Here is a 13,148-nt window from a genome sequence, read left to right as displayed (position 1 = left end):
TCTAGGGACACCCCTCTATGGATTGCCTCTGAATCACCATTTCCCTCCCAACTTCACAAAACAAGGGGCCCTTTATAATACCTAATGAGGAGCCCGTAGCACAAGATTGTGAGGGTTGAACATTAGGAGGAGCTGAAGGAAAAACTCCTGAGAGAGGACGGCACCCCTCCCTAAACTCTAGATTACTAACGGCTTCTACCTGCAGGCGACTATCCTCACATTTTTTTTCCTCCAGCACCGGGGACCCATTGGTGGTCAGCGCGGGATCTGGCCTATTCAAAGTGGAGATCAATGTCTCCTTTTTTGGATAACCTTTCTAGGACTGAAGCCATGCACTGTTCGATAATGTTTATTAATTTATCCACTACAAGATCCCACTCCTGACTTCCACCCGGGACTCCCACCTTGCTGCTCATAAAACCTCTTTGCTCTGGCTGCTTGGGCTGTTGCTTACCTTTAACTGGCAGTGCACCCTTTTTTGGTTACAGGTGGGGTCTGTACTACAGATGCCAACAAGTACTCCCTCTCAGCTACTACCGCTCTTGGGTTGGAGTCATCAGGGGTTCCAAGGGCGAAATATCCGAGGACCATATGGAGTAGTGGAGGGAACGTGGAAGGACCCTCAAGTTGCCCACCACTCGGGCCCTCCCCCAGCTCCAAAGATAACCTCCTTTCAGCCAAGTCAATTTCTTTTGCAATCATGCCCATAGCCCAGGTTAGGTAGGAGTCAATTGTAGATCCCTTTTGAGGTTTCTTACTCTACTACAGTTTGCGTCTTCCCATATTGTGGCCCTGGGCTCTAAAAGCCTTGGTACACCTCAGTGAAAATAAGAATGAGAATATGGACAGGGCAGGCCCACCTATTAGCTTAAAACTTCCATCAAAACATACATGATAAAATAAGGCAGGAGCCAAAATCAAGAGGACAGGCCCAGCCCAGCCTCCTTTGGGCATGGACAGGCCTGCCCCTGGCCAGGGTGCGCCCCATCTGCTTCCCGCGCAGCAGTGTGCCCCATCGCAATTTATAGCGTTCCTTGGATATGGCAATTGGGAGCAGGTGATGTCGAAAATGGCCACCTCCTGGGGACACAAAGCAGTCTGGGGTATGGAGCCCCTTCTAGCTAAGTTTAGCACTTCCTGTGCAGCGTTGTGCCCGCTCACACTTTATAGTGCTCATCGAAAATGGCCGCCGCCTGGGGCCACAAAGCAGTCTGGGGTATGTAGTCCCTTGTAGCAGAGTTTAGCACTTCCTGTGCAGCGGTGTGCCCCCTCGCGCTTTATAGCGCTCGTTGGAAATGGCAAATGGGAGCAGGTGATATCAAAAATGGCTGCCTCCTGGGGCCACAAAACAGTCTGTGGTATGTAGTCCCTTGTAGCAGAGTTTAGCACTTCCTGTGCAGCATTGTGCCCCCTCGCGCTTTATAGCGCTCATTAGAAATGGCAAGTGGGAGCAGGTGATGTTGAAAATGGCCGCCTCCTGGGGTCACAAAGCAGTCTGGGGTATGTAATCCCTTGTAGCAGAGTTTAGCACTTCCAGCGTAGTGGTGTGCCCCCTCGCGCTTTACAGCGCTCGTTGAAAATGGCAAAAGGGAGCAGGTGATGTCAAAAATGGCCGCCTCCAGGGGCCACAAAGCAGTCTGGGGTATGTAGCCCCTTGTAGCAGAGTTTAGCACTTCCCGTGCATCGTTGTGCCCCCTCGTGCTTTATAGCGCTCATTAGAAATGGCAAGTAGGAGCAGGTGATGTCGAAAATGGCTGCATCCGGGGGCCACAAAGCAGTCTGGGGTATGTAGTCCCTTGAAGCAGAGTTTAGCACTTCCTGTGCAGCGGTGTGCCCCATCGCGCTTTACAGTGCTTGTTGGAAATGGCAAATGGGAGCAGGTGATGTTGAAAATAGGCTGCCTCCTGGGGCCACAAAGCATTCTGGAATATGTAGTCCCTTGTAGCAGAGTTTGGCGCTTCCCTAAACTTGTCCAAATTCAAGTCACCAGGGGATTTGCTGTTAAGCAGGATGATATCTTCTGATTCTAGTAAACCTCGGTTTCTTCTCCCTGTTTCCACCTCTTTGTGTCTAGATAACCACCAACTTGGGCAGCATCCGCCTACTGTAACAGCACAGGACTGACGAAGGTACCTGTGGACTCCAGAACAATAACATTTGGCATATGTCATCAACAGCTGCAACCAGCAAAAGAACTATGGAACAGGAAAAATTAAGCAATGCAGTCCCAAAAATGTTTTTGCCATGTGAAAAGCCAATACAGTCCATAGTGTTTGGAATTTGCAAGTGATGTATTTTAAGGTTTCTCCAGGACACAAAATGGCAAGGAGTTTAGTAGGATTCATATCAGAATGTCAAACGCTGGGCCACTGTTACAATACAGGCAGGCCCTCTAGTATCCTGTCAAGGTGCTTGCCATGTACCCACAGCATATAGGACAATGAAATTATGTGGCTGTGCTCATAAAAATGAATTACAATGGTGTGATTTATCCCTTCTCTACTTTGTACTTCCCAAAACACCTGGCATACATGGCTAACCTTACTGCCCAGTACCAGAATTCATCAACCCACACTGCCCGCACCTTATCACCTAACATCGCATACAGAACAATACCTTCTCAAATCAAACAAACCACTTCATTTACCATCCAAGACTGACAGCAACAAAGACTTACGAGTACTCACATTATTTACTGCCAATAATCGCTCTAACAAATTCTGTCATTTGAACTCCTACTCATTCACCAACAAAACAGTTTTTGTCACTTCACAACACTGCCATCACAAAAAACGGAATGATTCCCAAGATTCACCCACCCAAGCCAAGCAGCATTTCATACGATCTATGCCCAATTTTCAAACTCACCCCATAACACCATCCAACATTCCATCCCCTTTCAAGTACCAGTACACATCAATTGTTGCATCATTCAAAGCATGTATGCTAATCATCCACATCCTTCTCCCACTTCCATTACAACAGGCCAGTTCTTGAAAGAACTTGACTGTCATTGCCGCATTTGCATCTATCCCTCCCAACATCCTCCTTTGCCACATTAACCGAGACTGCAATAATCAAGTTCAACATGCCTATTTACACAAGTTCTCTATCATTCGTACCTCACTCCAAACCACAGAAGGAAAACTCTTTGACCTCATACTCATAACCAGCAGGAACGTCATTATATTCTAAACCCACCATCAACTCTTCCCAATCTAATCAGGATATAATACACATTTGGTTGTCAACATTCCAGCACTAATAACCACAACTAGCAATCCTGTTCCCAGGATGAAACACTCCAGACTCCATCTATCCCTGAGCCAAACAAATATTGGCATCACTCCAGTCTAAAACACATAATTTTAACAATACTGCTCAGCACGCCTTTGACAATAAGTAAGCACATTTTCTCCAATTGCCTCACAACCACAATCTGGTTCATCTGCATCCAACTACACAGCCACCGTCCATCTCAACTATCTCCTTTGCATTCTTATATTCCTAGACCTGCCTGCAGCATCCGATACAGTTAACCACTGTGCTTTACCATCTACATCCCACTCATTTGGCATCGCAGGCTTAGCTCATAAATGGCTAGCCTCATAACTTTCAGTGCCTTCTTTTCAATTACGTTGGACTGCACATCATCACCATACATGGAAGTACCACTAGACTTACTATAAACTCTTCTCATTTGGGCTAGCATATCCCGTGTATGCCAACAGTAAATGTTTTGCGTTTTTCCTACTTTTACTTCACACCTCTAGTTATGTGTTTTGAAATGTCTCATTGCCATCAATGCTGGATAGTTATAAGATTAATCGTGATGAGACCCTCCAAAATTGAGGCCCTGTGCTTTCCAACCTTATCAGCATCTATCACTCTAACACCATCTGGTTACTTCAGCAAAGCTTTCAAAGTTACCCCTCCGTCCAGAAACCTCAAGGCTCAAATCAACTCATCAACGAAAGCTAAATCCTACACACTCAACACAGTAACTGCAGGCCGATGCGGGTTGTTTACAATCCAAGACATTGGATCTCTCACTCCATTCAACAGGCATTAACTCACTAGTACTTAGTAGGTTTGACTAAAGTAGCGCAGCAAGAATGTTATTAGCACTAATGCAAGCAATTAAATTAGAACCCACTGAACGTTTTGGTAGTCATAAACAGATGCTACTTGGGGTGAAGTGAGACCCTCACAGCCCCGGACTCCGGTGGAATAGCACTTGCAGAACTATCGCTAGTTACGCCCATGTTGGTCTACTGCAACTGTTTTTCTAATGGGCCTCCCCCAGTACTTTTTGCACCACTCAACAAGGTCCAAAGCTTTGCAACCAGAGCTTCGTGCGATCCTTATAGGCATACTCCCACCCCCAATATACAGTCACTAATGTGGTTGTTTCTCTGCCAAAAACAGTGCCATAAAAAGGCTTCTAACGCTTGTATTAAGAGCAGTGAACGGCACAGCAACTAAGTACTGCCTAACATAATATATACTGTTTTCACAGTGTCATTTCAGGATTTTCCAACTTAGGCGCTAATGTATTTACATATCAATGTGCTAAGCATCTTTCTAACAGACTTCTATCATATTTTAGACCTTGTACTATGTATAACTGTCCAGATATGGGTGGTTTGAGCTGTATACGAAACTGTCTTTGCAGCGCAGTGGAGAACCAGAGGCGGAATGGTTGTGTGCTGTTCAGCATCCTCAGCACTTGCCCAAAAATGTGCGTTTCGAGTAAAACAGTTTAACTCTCTATGCTTTAACTGTAAGTATGTCTAATAACGGCACAGTGTCCGATCCCCCATGGTGCGAATTACATTACCCACTTCATCTTTTTGCACAGCAGTTTCAGTGGCCGGTTCTCAACCAGATCGCACACACTGGTTCCATGTACAAGTTATATTGAAGACGTTTCTGCTATGATGTAAAGCGCTCTATTGCCCCATGGAACTAGGTGTGCTCGATATCATTTCAGTCCTAAAAATGCATGTAAAGTGGGGCGCGGGGGCTCCAAGAAAGAGAATCGGTAGAGCTGCTGTGCCCCAGAAGCCTACATCACTTGGAAGCATTTCTGAGCACTTTAGTAGCAGAAAGAGGGATGGTAGAACGTTACTGTTAACTTACATTAGAAATAGTAAAGTCTAACAGTAAGGAGGTACAACTGATAAATAATGTATTTGACAAATAATCGTATGAGCAAGTCTCCTTCTTAACAAACATACAGTGCACTAGAGGGAGGGACGGGATGAAAGGTTTACTTCCTTCACTGTCCCGGAACCACGGTGGTGAAGAGGGAAAGCTAAACTCAATCCTTCCCTGCGTCTCTTACCCCTGTGACTCTGACGCTGATGGGCTCCGCAAGGCACGCATGTTAAGCTATTGATGTGGAAGAAGTGCTGCGATCCGCAGTTCTCGGGCTGTAGCAGCGGGAAAGAGAGACTCTGCCCGGCGCACGGGACTGGCCGGAGCAGCAGCACCAAAACACATAAGCGCAGCGGTACATGCCAACTGCTCGTCTCCATGGCACAGCCACCGCCACCCCACAATGCACCGGGCGCGCCGGGGGTCTCCGTGTGAGCTGCAAGAAGCAGTCTGTCTTCTATTTCTGAAGGGAGAGGTTGGCTAACCAGCGGGGCCCAGGCGGCGGCACGAAGGACGATTCAGCCTGCCGTGGGCGAGCAGCGCTTGAGTCACGAGGAGTATTCATGTGCTCTGAGATTTCTTGGCATTGGTGGCAGGATAATCCAGTGAAATGATAGAACGGCGAGCGGACTTGGTAGAAGGGATGGATAGTACTGGCAATGGTTCACTGATTGTTAAATGCACAAGGTTTCGCCTATATGATTAGTAATACATTTTGTGTAGGTTTTAGGTGAGCAATTGTGTAATACTGAAACTCCATGAAAGTGATCTGACTTCTCTTTGGAGAAAGCCAATGTATTGTGCAGCAACTGGTGGTTTTATAATGGGGGAGATTAGGTAAAGGGGGAGGACAATGAAAACAAGCATTTGCAGTGCAACGGGTCTCGCATTTCTCCAAGTTAGAGCTATTAGCAGATGTAAACTTCCAACTGGACTTTTCTTGCCTCATTAAATGAAAAAAAAACTAATCGTGATCGCTCTACTAAACAAGCGACATCGCGCTGCGAAAAAAGAGAAAAAGTAGTCCACAAACCGGATGGAAAACAGCGCGCCTCGTATGTTTTCAGTACTTGGTCCCTGCGCTCGAGGCGGGCTAACCACCGGAAAAGTCATGACGTATGCATGCCTTCCACTAATGAAAGCAAGCAGATTTTAAAAGGCAAGCCCACAAACCAGTGAAAGACACTGGCGTGACATGGGTGGGGCTCCGAGCCCTTTTCTAACTACTACAGTGTCACGCAAACGATACGCATGTGCAAGCACATGCTACGCAGGCTCGACCCTAAAAAAATGCAGCATCCAAGCATGTTTGAAATACGTGCAGCCAGGGGGAGATTAGTAAACGGTAGAAGACAAACCAAACAAGCACAGCACATAGACATAGACAGCACATAGACAGGAGAGTGAAAATGATGAGAAGACTAGAGTAGAGAGCTGTAGCTATGGGATGATGGCAAGGGACAAAACAGGGCGAAGAACTAACAAAAGGTTAGCAGAAGAAAGAATGATTATAAAAAGAAAGTGGGCGAGTCACTGTAGGCACTTGAATTGTGAGGGAGAGGAATACAGGGAAAATGAACATGGAGTGGTAGTGCAGAGAAAGAATAAAAGATGAAGATACCTCAGTAGATTAATGTGCATGCTTCAAGATATGTTTCTAAGAGTTTGAATCCTGCCAGGGCCGACTCAGCCTCTAATCCTTCTAGGCTTATACCAGTCCCACTGACCCGGTTAATAAAAAGAGGCTCAACGACCTGGAACCAATGTAAGTTAATGTGGCCTCTACAATGCAGCAGAAAGGTGGAAGGAGGGGGAGGGAAGTTCACAGAAGGGTGAAATTGTCACAAAAGTCGGTACCAACTGAACACAGCACAGTTTGCACATGGGTTTCTTTACCTTTGAGGACCAACTACCAGCTAGTATGGGTGCACCTGTATAGACAAACGAGTTGACAATGATTCCAAAAGAAGAGAGTTGGTAAAGATGCATTCACCTCTCCCAGCTGTTTGTACACAGGCTGCTGTCAACTGACACCACAATATACACTAGCCAGGGCAGCGTTTATTAGATCAGTATCAGCCCTTTCAGTAATGTTTCCCCAGGATGACTCTAGCACCCATATCTCATGTGAATACATTAAAATTTAAGTCACGACCAGAAAAATAACCCCTTGTAACCAAATTGGGCTGAGTGCAATCTGCAGCACTCTTTAACAGATCATCTAAAACGGTTCCTCTGATGTCTGAAGCATAACAAATTAGCGAATGGGGGGGATGGGTGTGGGGGGCAAACAGGGAACTTTGCACGATGAATAGATCAACTTGAGAGCAGGGGCAGAGACACATGGAAAGAGGAAGGCAGAGCATAAGTTGGAGGGAGAAGTGTGTCTGAGAGCAAGAAGCACAGGAAATTGACTGCCACACGGACAGCATGGGAGAAGCACACATAAAGAGAAGAACCACACGAGGCAACGAGAAGCACATGCAGCTACAACCAGACTTGAAATGCATTCTGAAAGCATGGTAGAAATGTGTGCTGAAAGGATGAGATGACATAAAAAAAAAAAAACTCACTCACCCCCAAAGAGACGTAAATGGAAATCGGGAGCCACTTGTAATAAGAGATTGCTGATGACCACACTTAGGGAGAAAAGGCGGTAGGCTTGATAATGTGGTGGACCTTCTTAGGACAGCTGGAAGTAATTCAGATATGTAGCTGTGCCACATATGACGAATGATCCGAACCAATTGAAAGGGCTGCAATTCAGCCTTGCAGTGGCCCGTATGGACATCCGCATTGCTTGTGATACGGGCGGGCAACCAGCGTGAATGCTCCATCAGTGTAGGTGCCTGTGAGGGACAGAAAGGGGGCATGGTCAACATGGAAGTGAGACTCTGCATAGAAGCATGGTCGAAGGTTCGCATACTTGTAAGAGGAATGGCTCAATGGCAATATCCCCTCTTTCAGAAAATCAGTAGGCTGCAGGCAAAAAACAGGAGCAGGACTCAGGGCTGAAAGCAAGGCTTGGAGAAGCATGAGGCGAAACAGAAACAAGAGAAACACATGAAAAACACCAGGGATCGGACAATTAAGCCTACTAACAGAAATGGCTGCACTTAAAAAAGAAGCACAGTGCAAGCGCTGTGCAGGCAAAACTTGAAACAAATAGTTCCACAAAAGCAGATCAAAACAGTACTTGGGCCATGGGACACTGATAGAGAAACACACAAGAAGGACAACAGGAAATAGTATTATACAGCCAATAGAAACGGAGGACAAGTAAGTGGCAAGCACGCCAACAAATGAAAAGTGAGGGCGAGATGTAAGCCCCTTTTAGGATTTGTATTAAATACAATAGATTTACCAAGCACAGTGTGAGTGCTGTGCAGGCGAAATCTAAAAAGGGTTGCAGAGTTTAGGAAATAGATGGGCAAGTTACCAGGGAGATCCAAGCCAAGGTTATGGCTAAACCAAGAGCCTTCAACATATTAGGCATTCAAATCGTGTACCAAATGAAAAAAATATGTATACAGCGCTAACGACGTCTATCTGAGCAATTATACATATTACAACCTATATAATATGACACAGGCCTTTTAGAAAGATGCATATCATATAGATAGTTATGCAAATAAATTAGTGTCGAAGGTGGAAAGTCTGAAACGATACTGTGAAAAGAAAAACATATTCAAAGTTTAAATGTCATGTACCCAAAAGGCCATAATGCAGAAATTGCAAAGGGTGTGAACATTTAAGCTAGTATAAAATAATAATATTTGTTGGTTATTGGGTATGCCGACATTCCTGTAGTTCTGCAAATCTATTTGCTGACTTGGTGTAATGGCCTGAGAACGGCTTTGACATTGTTTTACATCCCGAAACCAAAACTTGCCCTTCCTTTCCCCACCCATGAGAGATGGTTGATAGAAGGCTGTAAATGGTCTAATGACAAATGAGATGGCTGTGTTTTACCTCTTTTACGTTGGTGTAAAAAATAGCACCAATAGTGTCGGGAACACTGGTAACTGTGAAAACCTTCTGGATTCAAATCTGTGTATTTAACTTGCAGAAGCGTTTCACTTTGGAAGATTGAACTGTATCACTGTATTGAGTTAAAAAAGATTAAATGATGGTTTCTTTATATGACCTTAAATACAGGGGTGTGGAATTCCTATAGCCAGTCGCCCAGGGCATATTGTTTGGTGTGGAGGACAACAAGTTTTATATTTATTTTGTCCTTGAGACAGGTAGGCCCAAACCCCTGCAGCACAAACCCTTTGTCTGTCAGTTTACATTATGGAGCACGGAAGCAAATTTTCTACAGTTGAGGTAACATTTTTATCCATATTTTAATGTTGTTTGAACTTGTATTTATTGTTCATTAATGCAAAGCCTTAATTATTAGTGTGAGTGCTGTAACAAATTGTTGTAAGCTCGAACTGCACTACAGACAGTGGTTCCAGTAAAAAACAAATGTGTATATGTTTGAAAAGTTTAACAATATGAGGCTACGAATAATGCTCCCTGAATGCTCACTAATTAGATGCAAATATTTGCAGAAGCTTGAAAGCAAGATCGATGATTCTTTGGTTTAAAAATAAAATGTTCATAAAAAAATGCAACTTGGAAAAACATGTTTTGCAAAATTACTGCGAAATTTTAGATACCATTTCTTTGCAGTATCAATTAGTAAAATGTGTTGATGCATGGCAGTGATTCCAAAAAATATTCATAATGGAAAATCAGTGTAACCATTTTCAACAAGGTTATGGGAAACACGAAAGTAAACAGGCATTGGCAAAGCCAATAGGTCCGACATTGGTGGTCATTCTTATGGCCAGGACCACTGCAATTATGCGATAGTGCGGATGTGAGGATTTTCGCATAATTGTAGATTTGCCACCTTTGCCACATAATCCCTCATCTACCGCATAATATGTAGATTTTAACAAAAAATAATTGTGTCTAGCTCAAATGGCTCAAAAGTTACTAAAAATGTGAAGACATGTGTTGCCACTCAGAGGAAGGCCTTTTGCAAAGCTCAATTGATCACTTTTCTATTGCTTATTGCCACATTTGGGCGTTAAACTGGTACTACTGAGGCGCAACAAATGCCCAGAGAGTGTTACCAAGTTTAAAAATGATGAAATAATGAAGTAATACTATTACAAAATATGCTGCATTATGCAGCATAATTTGCCTTTTCATGCTGCATAATTTACTGAATCCTGCCGCATAAATTGACTTTGTCCTGCCGCATAATTCCAGTGACCTTGCTTATGGCTTTGTCAATGCATGTCTTATTTTGGCATGACTTTTGTAAAACATTGTTGTGGGAGCTGCCGGGCCATCACAAACATTGGCATAAAGCACACGCACACATTGCCACAGTATTTCCTGGCACTGAGCATACCTACTTTGTGTGCAGATATGCCCTTTGTGAAAGAGCAGGTTGTTATCATGCACAGAGAGAGAGAGAGAGAGATAGAATTTTATTAAAAACAAAAGGTCTTGGATAATGCCAGACTCAACTAGGGGCCGCATTATTAAAGGAAGTCACAAAAGTGCTCTCACAGTATATGTTGTTGCATTAGTGCAGATTTCTGTATGTCATTAATTCAAAAGAATTTACAAAAGTAGACCAGGAATCATACTCCTAGAAAATATTTGTGAACTGCATTTTCGCACAAGTGCATATTTTCTCATGTGAAAACCTGTTGAATGTTTACAAGTTCACTTTCCCTTTAACCACTTTTCTTCCACCCCTGGAGGAAGTTGTGCTTCTGCTCTTGTCAGGAGTAAATTTCCAACCTTTCCCAGTATGGGAAAAGATTAGAGAAGAGCTGGAGAAAACCCGTAAAACATGCCAGTTAGCGTGTTTGCACAGACTCAAAAGGCCATTCCAACCCTCTAAAGTTTGCTTACTGCTACCTCCAGCACCAGTATGTAGATCTGCAGAAAGGTGGCAAACTAAGAAAATTGCTAGCATTCAAGCCCTTTTATAGCATTAGCCCTGGCAGCATTAGAGAGGCCAAAATCAGTGCTCTTATATAATGAGACTGCTGTCATAATTTGTTCCTGTACTACATGGCCCCAAAGGGACAAGAAGATTTTTTTTACAGGACAAATAGATTTATGAAACAACCTGTCCTATGGACAAGTAGATACATATTTCTTTTAATTCCACACCCCTGTAAATATATGCATGCCACCTGTAATGATATGTGAGTTTTGACCACTGACTCCATGTTGCACTTAGCTTAGCAGTACACTGTCACTTTAGTGACCACCAGCTTCATTTTGCCTGTTGACTTTTTTTAGCACTAGCCACTGCCATGTTAAAGGCTGTAAGTAGTCCACATTGTACAATGTGCACATGTGTCACTGGGTCCTTTCCTCGGGATCTGCACGTCGCTGAACAAAAGGCCCACCTCCTGGCATCACCAACTCAGAAAGCTATTATAACACAGAGTTATGGTGAAGCCAGTCGGGGGAAAGGGAATTAGGAAAGGGAACAGCAGGGAGAGAGATCTGAAAAGGAAAGGTTAGAACTATATGCATTTACACATTCATAGAAACGTAAATCTTTTATGGACTCCTGACTAAATGTGTCTCCGAGATATCAGGTGGAGACCTCTTCTGAAATGAGGGCGAAGCCCCTTGTAAAACACGACCTCAGATTCAAGAGCTGGCAAGATTGTGAACTATGATTATACACAGAATATCAATCTTGTAACATTTATGTATTCACAACATAAACCTTTGATCAAGACTTAGAAAATCTCAAAGACTTAAATATGCTTTTCATATCTCAAGTTATTCAAAGAAAAATGAAAACTTAGATTTGTTTATCTCCAAAAAATACTTTCATATTCATATTAATAATGTCAAAAAGGTTTTACTCATCAAACCTAAAGCGCCTTACTTAATAACACCAGGAAGCGCTTTTACTCAAGTAGTCTAAATCACTTAGATTATTATGCCAAGAACCTTTTCCTCCTGTGAATTCAAGCGTTTTATATCTGGGAACGAAAGCGCCTGAATCATCATGCTAAGAGTGCTTTACATCTAAGAACTGGAGCGCCTGAGTTATCATGCCAAGAGCGATTTACATCTAGAAACTGAAGCGCCTTGAATTACTATGCCAAAAAATCGCTTGACATCTGTGAACGGAAACACCTTGAATTACTTGTGCACAAAGCACGTTATCTCTGTGAACTGAAACGCTTTGAATCACTGAGCCAAAAGAGCGCTTTACATCTGTGAACGGAAACACCTTGAATTACTTGTGCACAAAGTGCGTTATCTCTGTGAACTGAAACGCTTTGAATCCCTGAGCCAAAAGAGTGCTTTACATCTGTGAGCGGAAACACCTTGAAGTACTTGTGCACAAAGCGTGTTATCTCTGTGAACTGAAACGCTTTGAATCACTGAGCCAAAAGAGTGCTTTACGTCTGTGAGCGGAAACACCTTGAATTACTTGTGCACAAAGCGCGTTATCTCTGTGAACTGAAACACTTTGAATCACTGAGCCAAAAGAGCGCTTTACGTCTGTGAGCGGAAACATCTTGAATTACATGTGCACAAAGCGCGTTATCTCTGTGAACTGAAATGCTTTGAATCACTGAACCAAAAGAGCGCTTTACATCTGTGAGCGGTAACACCTTGAATTACTTGTGCACAAAGCGCATTATCTCTGTGAACTGAAACGCTTTGAATCACTGAGGCAAAAGAGCGCTTTACATCTGTGAGCGGAAACACCTCAAATTACTGTGCATAAAAGCGCGTTACCTTCTGGAAGTAATAACTTCCTCCAAACTTGGATTCAGCAAGGCCTTACCGCTACGAGTACGACCTACTTGTATTAGAATGCACCATGGATTTTGGTTAGAAGATACTCTGCCATTCAGAAACTCTCGTATTCTCCAGAGAAACCTCCACGAGGTCTGGCTGCATCGAAGTCTTCAAAACAGTGAGCAACGTGCTTG

At 43.6% G+C, this 13,148-nt stretch overlaps 1 protein-coding gene across 2 annotated transcripts in view; it reads right to left on the bottom strand.

The window, feature by feature from the left end:
- TMEM67 (transmembrane protein 67) overlaps window positions 1-5,604 on the bottom strand; it is a 663,651-nt gene extending 658,047 nt beyond the window's left edge. The window contains exon 1 of one of the 2 annotated variants that reach the window (XM_069220469.1): window positions 5,348-5,604. In XM_069220469.1, the coding sequence (XP_069076570.1) occupies window positions 5,348-5,540 (193 nt within the window). In that variant the 5' untranslated portion in view covers window positions 5,541-5,604. The remainder of the gene's footprint in view (window positions 1-5,347) is intronic. The other variant, XM_069220470.1, reaches the window with a different exon arrangement.
- Window positions 5,605-13,148: the final 7,544 nt, after the last annotated feature.

The sequence above is a fragment of the Pleurodeles waltl genome, chromosome 2_2 (genome assembly GCF_031143425.1).
Source record: "Pleurodeles waltl isolate 20211129_DDA chromosome 2_2, aPleWal1.hap1.20221129, whole genome shotgun sequence".
NCBI lineage: Eukaryota > Metazoa > Chordata > Amphibia > Caudata > Salamandridae > Pleurodeles > Pleurodeles waltl.
Note: the sequence above shows the minus strand (reverse complement) of the source record. Positions and strands in the feature narration are given on the sequence as shown.